The 17,238-nt window shown below is 52.2% G+C and overlaps 1 protein-coding gene and 1 long non-coding RNA gene across 9 annotated transcripts in view; one reads left to right on the top strand and one right to left on the bottom strand.

The window, feature by feature from the left end:
* LOC113879680 overlaps nt 1-9,729 on the top strand; it is a 36,001-nt gene extending 26,272 nt beyond the window's left edge. For both annotated transcript variants that reach the window (XR_003507423.1, XR_003507422.1), the window contains exons 2-3: nt 9,188-9,375; nt 9,689-9,729. This is a non-coding gene — a long non-coding RNA (uncharacterized LOC113879680). The remainder of the gene's footprint in view (nt 1-9,187; nt 9,376-9,688) is intronic.
* Nucleotides 1-16,885, bottom strand: part of PPP2R5C (protein phosphatase 2 regulatory subunit B'gamma) — a 140,055-nt gene extending 123,170 nt beyond the window's left edge. For 5 of the 7 annotated variants that reach the window (XM_027521340.1, XM_027521335.1, XM_027521336.1 and 2 more), the window contains exons 1-2: nt 16,662-16,749; nt 15,711-15,776 (exon numbers count right to left, since the gene is read on the bottom strand). In XM_027521340.1, coding sequence (XP_027377141.1) covers nt 15,711-15,776; nt 16,662-16,688 — 93 coding nt within the window. In that variant the 5' untranslated portion in view covers nt 16,689-16,749. Of the gene's footprint in view, nt 1-15,710; nt 15,777-16,661 lie in introns of all 7 variants that reach the window. The other 2 variants (XM_027521338.1, XM_027521343.1) reach the window with 2 other exon arrangements.
* Between the last annotated feature and the right edge of the window lie 353 nt (nt 16,886-17,238).

Below are 17,238 nucleotides of genomic sequence, written 5' to 3'. Positions count from 1 at the left end.
GGAGGTGAAAAGCGAAGGCTCGACGCTTAGGGGCTTCCCTTCGGGGGTGAGGACAGTGTCTGCAACTAGACGGTGGTGACGGCTGCACAGCACGGTGAGCGTACAGAGCGTCACTCGGGGTACGTTTCGTGTTGGGTATCTTTTACCACATACAAAAAAGGATGTCATCTGTTCCTTTTTGGCTTGTTTACGGAACCCCCTGCCCTCACCCCAGGCAGAACCAGGAGCTTCTTTGTCCTGTGATCCTCCACTGACCTCTAAATAGGGTCTGGCGCTGGGACGGTGGTCTCCCCTCCAAAAGAAGACTGGCAGCTCTTGGACTTTTGAACTGTGAACGCCAGCGCATGTCAAGGACAGTGCCAGTCATGTACAAGGGAGGAACCAGTGTGGAAGAGAGAGAAACACGCCACAGCCGCTAACCCAGCGCTCCCAAAGGGCCTTCCTCCTTCCAGACGGACTCACTCACAGCAGCCCTGGAGTCGCGGGCGTGCACGTCCAAGGCTGCTCTGGGCTCTGGCGCGAGAAGGCGCTCGAGTCGGCTCAACAGTCAGTGACAGACAACGGGCTGCTTCCTCGGTTCAGGTGTTTACACGCAAAATAAAAACTCGATTGTCCGTCTCGGAATTACAAGAAATTTTTCTAAAGAAGAACGATACTGTCTAAGCTACTTGACTTGGGTAAGATCTAAGCAGACTAACTTCTTCCCTTCTTTGCCACTCCGGGAAAGGAGGTGATGGGCAGTTTCGTTTTTACGTATTCACTCAGTGAGGCGAGAGGTGCTCCAAGACTGGCTTCAGCCTCGTTTGTTTTGGATCAGTGATGGGAAACGATCATCGTTATTAACATTTGGACGCGCTGTGTGGCCCGCAGGATCCCAGCTCCTCCACTGGGGACGGAAGCTGCGCCTCCTGCCGTGGAAGCATGGAGTTCTACCACTGGACGGCCAGAGAAGTCCCGATGGGAAGTTTATCAAACTCAGAATTATTTATCAAAAGAGCTGCCCTTTTCGTTCCACTGGACGTTGCTGCAATTTAGCGGGCTCCGGAGGTTCCGAAGCGAGGGTGCACACACCCACCGCCACGTCAGAGGCAGTTGCGTTTCCAGGTGGGACGTGGGGGCCTCGGGATGCCCTGAGACTCGCATGAAGCCCCGTTAGTGAAGCGGGTGCCAGACCCACTCTTCTCAGCTCAGGGCCTCTTTACAGCAGGGCTGCGCGGACTCTGGGGGGCGGGGTGTCTATCACTGCCAGTTGTCGGGACCCTTGAGGCCTTGGCAGTGGGGTCTTGGAGGGCTGGGAGGGGGAGTCTGTCAGGCGCCCCCTGCCCAGCCCCTGCACACTGCTGCGCCCCCAGGGAGGGGCACAGCAAGAGGCATGTCTGCTGGGGGCACGAGACGCCCCCCTTCCCAGGTCTTGCAAGCAGCCCAGGCTGCACCTCGGAAGGTGGAAGGGCTTCCTCACCCTCAGGAAAAGCGGTCCCCAGCAGTTTCTAACGTGGGGTGCATCAAGTCCGAAGGTCTCTGGACCCAGCAATATGCCCAAATCCCCAACTTTCTATGCAGCCAGGCAACTGCACCCCCATAAAATCAGAGTGAAGAAGAATGTGGACAGCAGATATATGGGTATTTGTCAGCTTCTTAGTATTCTGAGATATTTCATTCAAACAGCAAAACAGACAACTGGATTTGTGATAAAGCCTCATTCCTAGATGTTTCCCCATATAGGGGATCACTCCTAAACAAGCACCTCTTTCCTGCCATTCAAACACTGCAATTAAAAAAATTCACAATTAGCTGAAAGACATTTATCGCTCATTTGAGCAGGGCCAAATCACTGGCCTCTCAATGGCATCTAGGTGGGGAGTGGGGTCAAAGACCCCACTCTTTCATATCTCTTTCACAGAGCACAGTCTCCACAGGTTTCAGAGCAGAGCCCAGAAACTCACCAGGCAGCGTAAGTGCCCTCACCAAAGGGTTTCTCTTAAGCACGGAACCTGATTTGGAGTCCACTAAGCCAGGGGTCAGTGAGTTATGGCCCATGGGCCAAATCTGGCCCCCTACCTGTTTTTGCAAACAAAGTTTTACTGGAACACAACCGCACCCATGTATTCACCTACTGGCCATGGCTGCTCACTTGCTACAATGGCAGCGATGAGTAGTTGCCAATTACCCCTGGCTGAGGGGTGAGAAGGAAGGAAGAACAGAAGAGAGTTTCCTGACGGAGGTCAGGCCTGCACTCACACTTAACGGTGTAGGTCTTAAACACGTGACAGTGAAGGCGTGAAAGTCACAGCCTCCAGTCACAAGACCTGCACGAGGAGTCGCTGGGCATCTAAGGATGAGACAGCGTTCGCTCCCCAGATGTCTCGAGAGTAGAAAGCAGACGGAGGGGTGGGGCCAACGAAGCGAGACCCGGGCAACCTCGCTCTGGAAACCACACAGCGGGTGAGGCTGGCAGGAAAAGGCGGGTGACCTGCTTCCACAGAGCCCCCAGACTCAGAAATTCTGGGCAGTGTGCGCAGGAGTGAAGTTTGGGGCTAAAGGGCCTTCCCTGGCAGCCCAGTGGTTAACACTGTGTGTCCAACACCGGGAGCACAGGCTCGATCCCTGGGGGCGGAACTAAGATCCCACACGCCACGAGCACAGCCAAAAACAAAGCAAAACAAAACAAACTTTAAAAGAAGAGATATGGGGCTTAAAAGGAGATTACTTTTTGGACTGAATGCTGACCATCCACAGCTACTGAACCACGTGTGCGTGACACTGGAGAACCGGCTGTCTGTGAGGGAAGAAAGGCATTCTCCGAAGAAACCAGACTGTCCAGGAAAAAACGAAGGCTGCGAGGGTAGGAGCCGGCCCCGCAGAGCACAGCTGTCTGCATTCTCCTTCAGGGGTCAGAAGCCACGAGGGCCAGCTCGCAGCTCAGGCCTGTGAAGCCAGCGGTCAGTTGACAAGCCCATTCAAGTGCAATGCCCACGGCCAGCCGGGCCCAGCCTCATCCTCCCAAGCGTGGACGAGGAACCCCGGCATCTGAGGGGCTGGGTCTTCAACCTGAAATGCGCCTCCCTGTTCCCACTCCTGCGCCTCCCTGTCCCACTCTCACGCTTCCCTGTTCCACTCTCGCGCCTCCCTGTCCCACTCTCGCGCCTCCCTGTCCCACTCTCGCGCCTCCCTGTTCCCACTCTCGGCCCTCTGGTTCCTACCCAGCAGGTGCAGAGGTCTTTGGAACCACTTAGGTTGGATCATCTCACGTCCCTGCTCACCCCATCATCTTAGAGTAAGAATCCAAGGTGCTGCGGATGAGCCTGAGAGCCTGCTGGGCGAGCCTGTGTGCCCTCTTTCCCAACTCCTCCTCGACGTGTTTCGCTTCTCTCCAGCCCGGCTGGCCTTCTTTCTGGTGGACACACCCAGCTCCCTCCCGCCTGGGCCTTTGTACTAGCTGCTTCCTCTGGCTGGAACACCCTTTCCCAGATCTCTGCATCTCTGGCTCCTTCTGCACCCTCGGGTCTCACCTTTGCCCTCGTCCCCCTGGGGAGACTGTCCCTGACCACCTGCAGCAGCCTCCTGGCTTCCAGCGCAGGGCAGCCAGAGGTGGTCCTGCCCACCAGGGGTGTCTGGACACGTGACACACCTGGATTCGGTGTCACGAGGACCAGCGGGAGCTGCTGGTGTCTGGAGCCCCGGGACCGCAGCTCTGCCCAGCACGAGGCGGTCCCACGCCAGTGCAGCCGCTGCCCCTTAGGTACGAGAGAGTACACGGCACTCACTTAAAGCAAGCTGCACGCGTGTGGGAGCCCGGCTGTGTCCCGCGTCGAATCCCAGCACCTGCGGTGGTGCTCAGCACGCAGCGGGGCCTCAGAACGTGCCTGCTGGGTGACTGAGTGCATCTACTGAACAGAAGCCTGCAACATAAAACACGATGGCCATTCGGCTGGCCAGGCGGGGCGACGTGCTTTCCACCAGAGAACTGCAGTCCAGACTGTCAGTAACCTTGCGGGTAGGCCGTGGCATGGTCAAAGCTGTTGTGACTTACTCAAAGCCTGGACTGGCCACGCTTGGGTGCTATGCCAAGGTTGAGCTGGTTCCTCCATCTCCTGCTGAGATCTCTACAGCTATTCAGACCAGCAGCTTCGGACAGTGCAGTTAAGGAAGCTCTGTGAATGGCTTAGTGGCCACCAAGGCGTGACTATGGCTTTATGTTGGGGAGACTGTGGGCAAGTGTGGCATCACTGGATATGATGTCTGAAGACCAATCTTTCATATGTGATTATATCTGCTTTATTACATCGATGTTCCAACTACCATACAACTGTGCTCATTTCACATGCTAGCAAGGTAGAGCTCAAAATCCTCCAAGAGAGGCTTCAACAGTACGTGAACTGAGAACCTCCAGATGTACAAGCTGGATTTAGAAAAGGCAGAAGAACCAGAGATCAAATTGCCAACATCCACTGGATCACAGAGAAGAAAGAGAATTCCAGGAAAATGTCTACATATGCTTCATTGACTATGCTAAAGCCTTTGACTGTGTGGATCACAACAAATTGTAGAAAATTCTTAAAGAGATGGGAGAAACCTGTATGCAAGTCAAGAAATAACAGTTAGAACCGGACATGGAACAATGGACTGGTTCCAAATTGGGAAAGGAGTACGTCAAGGCTGTATATTGTCACCCTGCTTATTTAACTTATATGCAGAGTACATCACGTGAAATGCTGGGCTGGATGAAGCACAAGCTGGAATCAAGACTGCAGGGAGAAATATCAACAACCTCAGATATGCAGATGATACCACTCTAATGGCAGGAAGTGAAGAGGAACTAAAGAGCCTCTTAATGAAGGTTAAAGAGGAGAGTGAAAAAGCTGGCTTAAAACTCAACATTGAAAAACGTAAGATCATGGCATCCGGTCCCATCACTTCATGGCAAATAGATGAGGAAACAATAGAAACAGTGAGAGACTTTATTTTCTTGGCCTCCAAAATCACTGCGGATGGTAACAGCAGCCATGAAATTAATAGACATTTGCTTCTTCGAAGAAAAGCTATGACAAACCTAGACAGTATATTAAAAAGCAGAGATATCACTTTGCCAACAAAGGTCCATATAGTCAAAACGATGGTTTTTCCAGCAGTCCTGTATGGATGTGAGAGTTGGACCATAAAGAAGGCTGAGAGCCGAAAAACTGGTGCTGAGGAAGATTCTTGAGAGCCCCTTGGATAGCAAGGAGATCAAACAAGTCAATCTCAAAGGAAATCAGCCGTGAATATTCATTGGAAGGACTGATGCTGAATTTGAAGCTCCAATACTTTGGCCACCTGATGTGAAGAGCTGACACATTGGAAAAGACCCTGATGCTGGAAAAGACTGAAGGCAGGAGGAGAAGGGAACGACAGAGGATGAATGGCTGGGTGGCATTACCGACTCAAAGGATATGAGTTTGAACAAACACCAGGAGATGGTGAAGGACACAGTAGCTTGGTGTGCTGCAGTCCTGAGATCTCAGAGAGTCAGACCCGACTGAGCACCTGATGTGAAGAGCTGACACATTGGAAAAGACCCTGATGCTGGAAAAGACTGAAGGCAGGAGGAGAAGGGAACGACAGAGGATGAATGGCTGGGTGGCATTACCGACTCAAAGGATATGAGTTTGAACAAACACCAGGAGATGGTGAAGGACACAGTAGCTTGGTGTGCTGCAGTCCTGAGATCTCAGAGAGTCAGACCCGACTGAGCAACTGAACAACAATTCTGTGGGTGTTCCTGGACTATGTGTGAGCAGACTGGTATTTGAATAAAATAAGACAATGTGTCAGGAAGGAAAGAGAGAGACAAGAGACCAAGAGAATGCTAGCTGAGGGGAGGAAGATGACTCTGGGAGAGATGAGGCTCACCCCGCAAGCAGAAAGGCCTCGCCCTTTAGAGCCCAGGCTCTCTCTCTCAGCATGCAGCACTGCGCCCGTTAGATCTGGAAGGAACCAGACTAGCCCTGCTCTAGGATGCAGGGTTCAGAGTAGATCAAGGAAAATGCGAAACTGCAGACTTCTGGACTCTCTTTTTTTTAAAACCAAGTTTGTTCTGATCCCCGCCACCCGCAACCCACAAATGAAGATAAATGTCTAAAAAGAAAGACGAGAAGGACACGAGGCTGCTGTGACCCCCGGGGCCGCCCTGGGTCCACTCCCTGGGTCCACTCTGATGGGGAGGGCGTGGCCTCGGGCTGAGCACCAGGGGTGGGGCTTTAGAAGGTAGGTGGGGCCTCTTTCCCACCTCACAGCCCCTTGTCACCTGCCTCTTTTCTCTAATTTTACCCATTTGCTCTTTTGGTCAGTTTATATGTCTTCTTGTCTCTTAAATTTAATCCTAGGTTTGATCCTTTATAGTAAGAAGAGGGACAGCTAACAAGTTCAAAGCGCTCACACTGGAAGTATTTTGAAAGCTGCTGCTGGGCTCTGAGGCCGCTCTGTCCAGCAGAACTTCCTGCGAAGTGGGACCTGCTCCCTGTGCTGTCCAGCAGGGCACCCATGGCCAGATGTGGCCACTGAGCACGTGGAATGCGGCTGGTGTGACTGAGGAACTGAACTTCTGAATCTGATTCATTTTTGTTAATTTACACGTAGCTGCATGTGTCGAGCAGCTAACTCTTGGGCGGCGCAGGTCTAACGCCTCAGTGGTGCCAGGCACACTGCTACTCCCGTCGGCCAAAACCAGCTTCAGGTCGGAACTAGCGCCCCTTTCGGAGAAGGCACTGGCACCCCACTCCAGTACTCTTGCCTGGAGAATCCCATGGGGAGAAGCCTGGTGGGCTGCAGTCCGTGGGGTCGCTAAGAGTCAGACACGACTGAGCGACTTCACCTTCACTTTTCACTTTCATGCCCTGGAGAAGGAAACGGCACCCCACTCCAGTGTTCTTGCCTGGAGAATCCCAGGGACGGGGGAGCCTGGTGGGCTGCCGTCTATGGGGTCGCACAGAGTCGGACACGACTGAAGCGACTTAGCAGCAGCAGCGCCCCTTTGGTGGTGCCAACGCAGGAGGTGTAATAGATACAGGTTAGATCCCTGGGCCGGGAGGATGCCCCGGAGAAGGAAATGGCAACACACTCCAGTATTCTTGCCTGGAGAATCTCATGGACAGAGGAGCCTGGTGGCCTGCAGTCCATGGGGTTGCACAGAGTCGGACACGACTGAAGTGACTTAGCATGCACACACAAAGCCCCTTTAGAGCCTTGCTCAAGCTCATCTTTAAAAAAAACACACATAGGGTTCCCTGGTGGTCCAGTGGCTAAGACTCTGCACTCCCAGCGCAGGGGGCACAGGTCTGGTCCCTGGTCAGGGACCTAGATCCCACATGATGCAGGGAAGCTCTCACATGCGGGAACTAAAGCTGCTGGAGTCAAATAAATCAATATTAAAAAAAACCCCACTTATGATAAAGTCTTCTCAGACGGTAAAGAATCTGCCTGCAATGCAGGAAACCCGAGTTCGATCCCTGGGTCGAGAAGACCCCCCTGGAGAAGGAAATGGCACCCCACTCCAGTATTCTTGCCTGGAGAGTCCCATGGATGGAGGAACTTGGTGGGCTGTAGTCCATGGGGTTGCAAAGAGTCGGACACGACTGAGCAACCAACGCTTCCATCATGATAGAGGAAAACATGAAGTCCTCCAACTGAGAGATTTTCTTCCTCCCCTCTTGGAGCGTTTACTTCTAGGCCGGCTCTCTCCCGCCCCCAGGTGGAGAAAACGAAGATGACGCCGTGCCCGGGGTTTGGGAAGCAGCATGTCTCAGCAGCTGCTGTTCTGGAAGCTGACCTACAAGCAGGGCCTGGGGAGACTTGGCTCAACACCACCGGCGGACAGGAAGACGCCAGGCTGTTACCAGAACGCTGGGCCAAGCCAGACAGCATCGTGTCCCGACCTGGGCAAGTGCCCAGTACTTAAGGAAACACCGGAGATGCTGTGAGAGCTGCCATCTTTCAGAGGAATTTTCCCTGTGACTTAGGAAAAGATCCCCGTGATTCACGCTGCTGCAGACTGACTCACCCTGCGCTCCTCGCCGGGGGTGACCTCGCCACCGCCATGGGCAGGGCTCCGGGCCTGCACTCGCTGGGAGAAGGCTGACCCAGGAGCTCCTACAAACAGGGATGCTTCCTGTTATCTCACACAAGTCAGTTCCAGGCTAACTCGTCAGGCAGAGGAGCTTTTACTGAAGAGGAGGGGGTGCTCACTGACCTCCGATGGCTTTACCCACGAGGCACTCCCCACGCCCACCGCCACACCCCGCGTCCCACATGAGCTCAGGGGCTCCTGGGTCTGCTTTAAACCCTCTGCTTTCCTCGCCCACGGCTGTAGGGGGAGCTCTTTACAAGAACGTGCCCCACCTCGACCCATCCATTCAGCGGCTGCTGAGTGCGAACGACGGGGGCCAACTTACCCCCAATTCTACTCAATGTCTGAGAGCAACAGCTGTGACCCTTCACAAATAACAGAAAACACGCTTCATGGGTGACACGAGGGCCTCCCTCTCGTCTTCCCCAGCGTCTTTACAGGACAAGACACACTCCAACTTTTGTCTCTCTTTCTATATATGTACACACACAACTTATAAAATACGTATGATCTACTGAGAAATATTCCCAAAATAAATTTAAAAAGAACGATAAAGCACCCCAGATTTGTGGATAAGAAGGGCCAACTCTAAGTTATGCTGGGATTTCTGACTGTGCAAACAGTCACCCCAACCCCCATGTTATCCAAGGGCCAACCAAACCTTTTACAAGAATCTTTAGAAACATCAGAAAAAACACCTAAGACGATAAGCTTCAGATTTGTGTGTGTGTGTGCTGAGGTGCTTCCATCATGTCCGACTCTTTGTGGCCCCATGGACTGTAGCATGCCAGCTTATCTGTCTGTGGAATTCTCCAGGCAAAAAAACTGGGGGGGTTGCTATGCCCTCCTCCAGGGAATTTTTCCAACCCAGGGTTTGAACCTGTGTCTCCTGTGGCTCCTGCGTTGCAGGATTCTTTACTGCTGAGCCACTGGGAAGGCCCAATCTTCTGCTCTAATATAATGCTATTTATTTGAAACAAATTACACTGAATGAAAATTCTGCATTAAAATTCCCTTAGACGATCAAGGAGGCGATACATAAATAAGCCTCTTACCAAGAGAGATTTTTTTCTTTCAAATTTACAGAATCAGAAAGAAAACAGCCAGCTGATTGATTCGAAGCTCTCTTCCTTCCTGAACACTTTCAAAATCCACCAACAAGTACTTCTTGACTCCAGTACTTCTTGACTCCTAACACATCTGGCAAGTGCAAAGAAGAATCCAGTTAAAGTGCTGGCCTCGAGGTCTCGGTCTAGTGGGGAGGTAAATCTCAGGTAAATTAAAGTTGTCCAAGGCACTATACATGGTAAACAATTGGCAGAGCAGATAACTGCTATGCAAATTGAAAAGACAGGGAAAAAACACGTTCCAGGATGGTGAGAAAAAGTTTCCTCTAAATTTCATAACAAATGAACTTGAGTTGGAGATACAAAGACGAAAGCAGGAAAGGGATGAGAGGAGTAGTCTAAACATCAGGTTTCCGAGCGGGCTCCCTGAGGCCCCGGGGGGGGGGGGGGTCTCCTATTTTTATGGTAACATTGAGACATGCTTTGTCTTTATAACCATCACTTTGCTGATTTCTCACAGGCTACCGGACTGCTGCTGCTACTGCTGCTGCTACGCCACGTCAGTTGTGTCTGACTCTGTGTGACCCCATAGACGACAGCCCACCGGGCTCCCCCGTCCCTGGGATTCTCCAGGCAAGAACACTGGAGTGGGTTGCCATTTCCTTCTCCAATGCATGAAAGTAAAAAGTGAAAGGGAAGTCGCTCAGTTGTGTCCGACTCTTAGTGACCCCATGGACTGCAGCCTACCAGGCTCCTCCGCCCATGGGATTTGCCAGGCAAGAGCACTGGAGTGGGGTGCCATTGCCTGCTACTGACATATGATATCAAAACAGACAGAATGCAGGCACAGACTCAGGAGACCAGCTATCTTCAGTTAAGCCAGATATTCCAGGGATTTGCAGAAACACAGAGCAATGCCATTTTTCCTAGTGAACTTTTGTAAACAGTCATTCCTGATGAAAAATATTCTGTTTATGGCAACACGCCATAGGTGTGGTATAGGTATTAAATAAATTAACGCATAACAAAAAATTTTCTCTTTTAGTTTCTGATATGAAATACGTAGTTATAGCCCACCTCAGTCAAAGCGCTCAGGGACCCTCATGAATTCTGAAGGGTGTGAAGGGGTGTGGGTGCCCCTCTATCTGAGCACAGCTCTTCCCATCAGTGTGCCAGGCACAACTCACAAGCAAGAGTGGGTAATTTGTGCAGAGAGCTTTCTAGAGCAGTGGCTGCGACACGGGGCCATTTTGGCCTCCAAGAGACACTGGGCCATGTTAAGAGGCATTTTTGCTCATCACTGCCGGAGATGGGGAGCTGCTGGCACCTAGTGGGGCTGCCCAAGGATCCCGGGGGGGCTCCTGAGTGCACAGCACCACGGGCAGCACCACAGGGGCGCACCTGGCCCCCCATGGCTGTAGTGCTGAGGCTGGGTTGCCCTCTCAAGAGCAGTGGGTCTCTGGTGGGAGGCACTCTGTGCCCACCAAGTGTCCAGCTTGTAGCACAGGACAGGAGCTGGCGCTAGAGAGGGGACAGCTCAGGGAGTCTTACTCTCTGAGGACAGTGACTCCTGGCACCTCCAGACCCCACATCCTACCAATCCGACTGTCCTCTCTGCAGAGCCGCCATCTTCCTGGACACCTGGGCCCTAAGGAATGATGATGCGGAATTCCCATTCCCAACAAAATAACTTGTAGAGAGTCCCTTGGACAGCAAAGAGATCAAACCAGTCAATCCTAAAGGAAATCAACCCCAAATATTCATTGGAAGAACTGATGCTGAAGCTGAGGCTCCAATACTCTGGCCACATGATGTGAAGAGCCCACTCACTGGAAAAGACCCTGATGCTGGGAAAGACTGAAGGCAAAAGGAGAAGGGGACGACAGAGGATGAGATGGTTGGATGGCATGAGTTTGAGCAAACTCTGGGACATAGTGAAAGACAGCGAAGCCTGGCGTGCTGTAGTCAATGGAGTCACAAAGAACTGGACGTGACTTAGCAACTGAACAACTAACAACAAAATAATTACATAAGAATTTTTAAAAAGTTGTTTTTTTTCGGCCCCACCCAGCGGCATGAGAGATCTTAGTTCCTTGACCAGGGATTCCCCTGCAGTGGAAGCACAGAGTCCTAACCACCGGACGGCCAGGGAAGTCCCATCAAAACAGATTTTAAAGTACTCCTCCTTGGAGCCCTCTCCGAGTGTCCCTGGAGGCCAGTTTGCGGTTGTATTGGAAAAAATCGGTAAGATGACGATGGGAGAAGGGGCACGGGAAGCCCCCAGTGAGCCTGAGTTGAGAATTCAGCCTCCACACAGAGGCTTTGGTGTTCTGGGGACGGGAGGTGGGGACTCTCCTCTCGGGAGGGGAGGACCACAGCTGTCCCCCCGAAAGCACAACTACTTCGCCGTCCATCTCCAACCTTACGCAGCTCAGAAAGCCTGCTACCAAGTTATGTGACTGGAGAGTCAAAAAACTTTTCATGGACAGGCATCTTTCACAAAAACGTTATTCCTGTTAACAAAAAATGGGCGTTACTGTCACTATTAGATGAATTAATAAGCATCTCTAAAATTTCAGTTTAAATTTCTAAAACAGGACTCTACCACCGATGCTGACGGGACCCCAGCAAGTCTGGCTTCCTGTCTCAAGAACCCTGAGGGGAGGGGGTGGGGAATGCAAAGGGACAGGTCACAGAGAGGAAGACGAGCTACTGCTGAAGGTGGAAGGGGTCAGAAAAAGCTCACAGGTTAGGAGAGAGGGCTGTTCAGCTTTTCTTTCAGCAACAGATATTATGTAAGAGTTGCTGTAGAGACTTTCAAACAAAACTGAGCTGAAACAGGATAAGGAAGACATATGACCAGAGAACAACACTCAAACGACCTTTAATGTGCTTACAACCAATCTCTTTACAGAAAGCATCAACACTTTTAAAAACGTAACTTTGGACACAGTACACAAATTGAAATAACGATAACAAAGCATATAGTCGCGAGGTCTGATCCTCTGCAGTGGACTCTGGGACTCTCCAAGCGGTTTATTAGGGTTCTAAATGCTCATCCAACGAGCATAGCTATGTGTCTACAGACTTGATGCTGACTGAGGACAGCTGCTCAGGGACGAGTTCGCTCTGTCAATCGCCACAGGTCTACAAGGTCAAGGTCCCTGTGAACTCATCTGTCCTCACTCCTTAAAAGCATGCTTGAAATAAACCAGCAGGAAGTAATGGGTGGAAACTGATTCCCAGGACACTTATGGAAAGGCAAGTCAAACATTAACCATTCTGTTTGAAAGGAGGAAAAAAAAATCTACTTGCAAAAAAGAAAAAAATCAAAGATGTACCAAATACAGGTCAGTCAAGAAGTAGAAATTTCTACTAAAAGACAAAAGTTATACAGCAGCAGTTATGACTTTTAATGGTATTTTGCTGCCCTGAGAGATATATCCTGGCCGTATATCTTGTGGGGAAAACTTTCAAGAGGGGTCACGCCTGATCTATCCCATGCAGTTAAAAATGGCCAAATGTGAAACTCACCAAGTCATTTTAGAGATGAGGAGCCAGGGCCACGGAAGTTAGGTGCCACTGCTGACGGCACCAAGGGGTCAGCGTTTGTGTTCACGAACCCTCGGCTGAGGCACTGCCCCAGCCACACTTGTCCTGCCTGAAGGACTTCATGTTCTTGCTAAAGACTCATGCCGTTAAATGGCCCCCATTCTAACCAAAGCGGTCTGCGATGCTAGCCACCAGCTCCTTTGTTTTCCTTGAGGCCAGCTTGTCGCCAGCCAGGACTTTGTATAAAGACCTTTCCCCACACTTGAAGTGGCTGGTATACTGAGTCAGCCGCAGGCCAAGTTCTTTTTTTTTTTTTTTTTTAGGCCAAGTTCTTTTAAGTGTTCTCGGTAGGGACGACTTGTCTGCCCTGGACGAGCACCTGCTCTGTAGCCCTCGGGTTATGAGGTCCAGGATGTGCTAACTGTCCTAATGGAGGTGTGTCTGCAGGGTAACGTGAGCCAATGCCGACCGTGAAGGTGATGTGACATCGGAAAGGTTCCAAAAGCAGCGTGGGAAACTGTAAGTAAGTAAGTGTTAGTCGTATCTGATTCTTTGCAACCCCATGGACTGCAGCCCACCAGGCTCCTCTGTCCATGAGATTTTCCAGGCAAGGATACTGGAGTAGGTTGCCATTTCCCTCTCCAGGGGATCTTCCCAACCCAGGGATCGAACCTGGGTCTCTTGCACTGCAGGCAGATTCTTTACTGACTGAACTACCAGGGAAGCCCAGGGGAAACTATAAACCCATGTGAACCGTTCAGGTTAAAACATTCCAGCTCAAAGTAACATGGGCAGACAGGAGGGGAAGAAAGTGTGCGATGGTTTCATTCACCCGTGTGAGTAAATCGCACTGGCTAAGGGGGTGGGACTAGAAGTGAAGATGGACAAGAATACAGAGGGGAGAGAGACAACAGCGGGAAAGCAACGGCCAGCCCAGAGTTCAGAGGCACAGAAGAGCCTCAGCTAGTGCGCCTGCAAAATACCCAGGACCTGCCAAGTGTCAGGCTTAATACGCCATGTTGCCTCTGGGATCCTGAGGAGGAAGCAGTGAAGGGCCCAACATTTCAGCACTTTTCAGTGGTAATTTCAAGCTCTGTAGCTCCAGCTCTTAGACAGTAGTGCTGGAAAAAATACAGAAAGACAAGTGGGGCATCACACTCAAGACACTGGAGGCCACACCTCAAGATTCTTAAGCCACTGACAGTCTAAGAACCCAATCCACCTCAAACAGACACTTGATTTAGGAGTGGCTTTGGGATTGCTGAGTTGCTGAGCAGTTGTTGTTGTTGTTGTTTTCCAGATTCAAACTTAACATTTTCCATCCTTACAGTCAGGTTCTTTTCATTGAAACAGGAATAAATGAACCATACGCACTGATCTGTGTGTGTGCAACACTAACAGAGACAGGTATGCGAGCAAGAAAGGTCTGGGGCAGCACTCGGAAGACTAAGCAGTTTTAATGAAAGAGCAACAAACCAAAAAAGGGAAAAGAAAAGGCATATACCTTTGCAGAGCAGCTAAATTTCATTTAAATCAATTTAGTCAAAAGAGTGACACGGAAGTAAGCCAAGTCAAATGCAAGAACGCCTCAGTGAAACGTGACTGTCTGCCATAAAGAAAGGACGGGGAAGACTGGCACAAAGACACTGGTATTTAAGGAACCTTTTGGATTTCTGTTTTCTGCTTTGGGGAGGGCAACAGATTTGCTGGAGTAAACCACCTCCTGAAGAGGAGGGAGACTTAGAAGGTACCAAATGGTAAGGAAAAGATAACCTGGGGCTATATATATTAAAAAAAAAAAAAAAAGGCTAGTGCAGATAATGGCCCGTTAACTTACTTCCCAGACAGAACTGAACTCTATTCTAATTTGGCTTATAGGAAAGGGTCTGACACTTGTAAATTACTGTCATTGGCGATAAGACTAGGGACCTAAACAGTCCAGATCTGGAGAACTATGACACCAAATTAAGCAGCTGCTCTGCTACCAAGGATTCAAAACCACCCATTAGCTCTGCCTGGGTCTGTGCGGCTCCCAGACCCTCAGCCCAAGGTGCTCTAGCTAAACCGGTTGCAAGGAAGAAAGGGTGAAGCCAAGCGCTGGCTCTGTAGAGACCCTCAAAGCACGCTCCCACCAGGTAGACACAGTCCCCACAAAGCACTCCGGCAGCTTCCTCAATAAGCCCAAAGGAAAGAAGCGAAAGAAGTCAGAACTGGCCAATACAAAGAAAAACAATGTGAAAGATGACGGACGATCGCACAAAAATAGCAATACCAGAAAATCCAAAATATACCAGCACTGTGAGGGACAGAGGCTAATGGGACAGGACACTTACAGGGAAAAACACAGCAAAGTCTGCAGCCCAGAAAGCAAGGGTGATGGGAGGAGGGGGAGGACGAGCTGCTGAGACAGACCTGCCTGTGAGCATGCTCAGTCGCTTCAGTGGTGGCCGACTCTTTGCCACCCCATGGACTGTAGCCCACCAGGCTCTTCTGGCCACGGGATTTTCCCCGCAAGAATACTGGAGTCGGTTGCCATTTCCTCCTCCAGGGGATCTTCCCAGCCCAAGAATCGATCCTGCGTCTCCTGCATTGCAGGCAGATTTTTAACCACTGAGCCACCAGGGAAGCTGAGAGACAGACCTGGCCCCTTGCAAAGGAAGAGGGAGGATGGGAAAACTGAAAGGAACCTGAACCCAGTCTTGAAAGAGTCCTTGACGCCAGGCTCCACAGCAGGGCTGCTAGATTTCAGGTGGTGAACCTGAATATACCAGCTGTGCCAGACGTACACAACTGGTCTGAAAACATTCTTATTTCCCCAAAGACAAATAATACAAACCCAAATAACTAAAATGGAGGGCTATGAGCGACACAAGTAAAAGATCTCATACAGGGGAACATTTCAGAAGAGCCTAGATTTTCTCACCCTCAGTTTTCCTACCCTAAAAAGGTGTTTATGAAAAAAAATGGAAACAATACTTAAGAATAGTTACCTCTGAGTCTATTATGTCTTGTCCTTCTTTTGAACTTTTTCCACTCTTCCCTGCTTTGGGTGATTCCTGGGAAACATCAAGCAGAATCAATTAGGTTCCTCAATTTTTAGACTGTGAAACATCAAATAAACCAAAATGCAGTTTCATAAATATTTAGACAATTTAACTATGACTTTTGATAGTTTTCATCAATACCGTCACGACTTTCTTCCTTTATATGGTTAAGAGACCCAGGATTGTGATGTGACACCCACCGGCCAACCCAAAATTCAGATTCTCCTTGTTTTCTTCGTCTGCATTATCTGGCGCTCAAAACTTGAAGCAGAAACAGGTAAACGCACATTTGTACCATGCTCTCGGCATCTTGAAAGATGCACATCACAACCCTTTTTTCCCCTTCCCACACTCAACTCTGGGAGCGAGGATATCCGGGGTGATTCTGAAACGCTACAGAGCTCCACCTGAAGCAAAAACATACCCCCCCCCACCCGTATGCAAACGCAGCACAGTCACAGCCGTCGCAGCCGCCGCCACCCAGGATAAGAATAGTATTTGAGAGCCCCAGAGTGTCCCTCCGGAGGGCAAACCGTTCTCCCCAAGCATTAAGCCCGGTCCATTCGCTGCCCTCCTCCCCAGCCGGAGGGTCTCTGCTGAGACGCCTGCACCCCGGCCTCGGAAGCCCCTGTCCAGGCGCCGGCAAGGATGGGTCAACCACCTCCGCGGCCCCACCTGCCCCCTCGCGCCCATCGCGCGCGCCGCCCCCCAACCCCGGCCGCGCCCCCCACGCCCCGGCCGGTCCCAGCCTGGGCTCCGAGGCCCCGGGCGGACCCGCTGCCCCCCGCCCCCACCCCGCACCCGCGCGATCCGGGAGCCCCGCCGGGCCCCGCTCCCGGGCCGTTCCCCGCTGCCCCTCGCGCCCGCCCCGTCCGGCGGCCCCGGGACCCGACTCACTTTCTCCTTCTTGTTTTTATTCGGCATGGCTGGTGCGGACCGCCGCCGCCTCCCCCGCCGCCTGCCCCCGCCCCGGCCGTCGCGCCTACCCCTCCCGGCCGCCGCCGCCGCCGCCGCCGCCGCTGCCGCCGCCCGGGGACTGAGTCGTTCGCTCGCTCGCGGTTCCCCTTTCCCAGGTTCCCAGAGGCTGCGGCAGCCGCGGCGGCGGCAGCGGCGGCGGCGGCGGCGGAGGCAGCGGCGGCTTCTCTCCGCCCCTCCCCCGGCCCGGCCCGCCCCGCCCCTCCCCCAGAGCTCTCCCCGCCCCCGCGCCCGCCCCCGCCCCCGTCCCGCGGCCCCGCTCCGCCCCCAGCCCGCCTCCGCGCCGGCCCCGCCCCATCTCCGGCCACGCCCCTGCCCGCGGCCCCTCCCACCACGGCCCCGCCCCCAGTGCGCGGTCCCGCCCTCGCCCCGCCCCGCCCCGCCCCGCCGCCCTCCAGGCCACCCGGCCATTGGCCGAGGCGCCTCACGTGCCCTAACGCTCTCCGTTCTCCCCGCTCCTTCGCGCGGCTTCGGTCTCCCTCCCCGCGCTCCGGCTCGG

The sequence above is a fragment of the Bos indicus x Bos taurus genome, chromosome 21 (assembly GCF_003369695.1).
Source record: "Bos indicus x Bos taurus breed Angus x Brahman F1 hybrid chromosome 21, Bos_hybrid_MaternalHap_v2.0, whole genome shotgun sequence".
Classification (NCBI taxonomy): Eukaryota; Metazoa; Chordata; class Mammalia; order Artiodactyla; family Bovidae; genus Bos; species Bos indicus x Bos taurus.
This window is presented reverse-complemented; position numbering and strand designations above follow the sequence as displayed.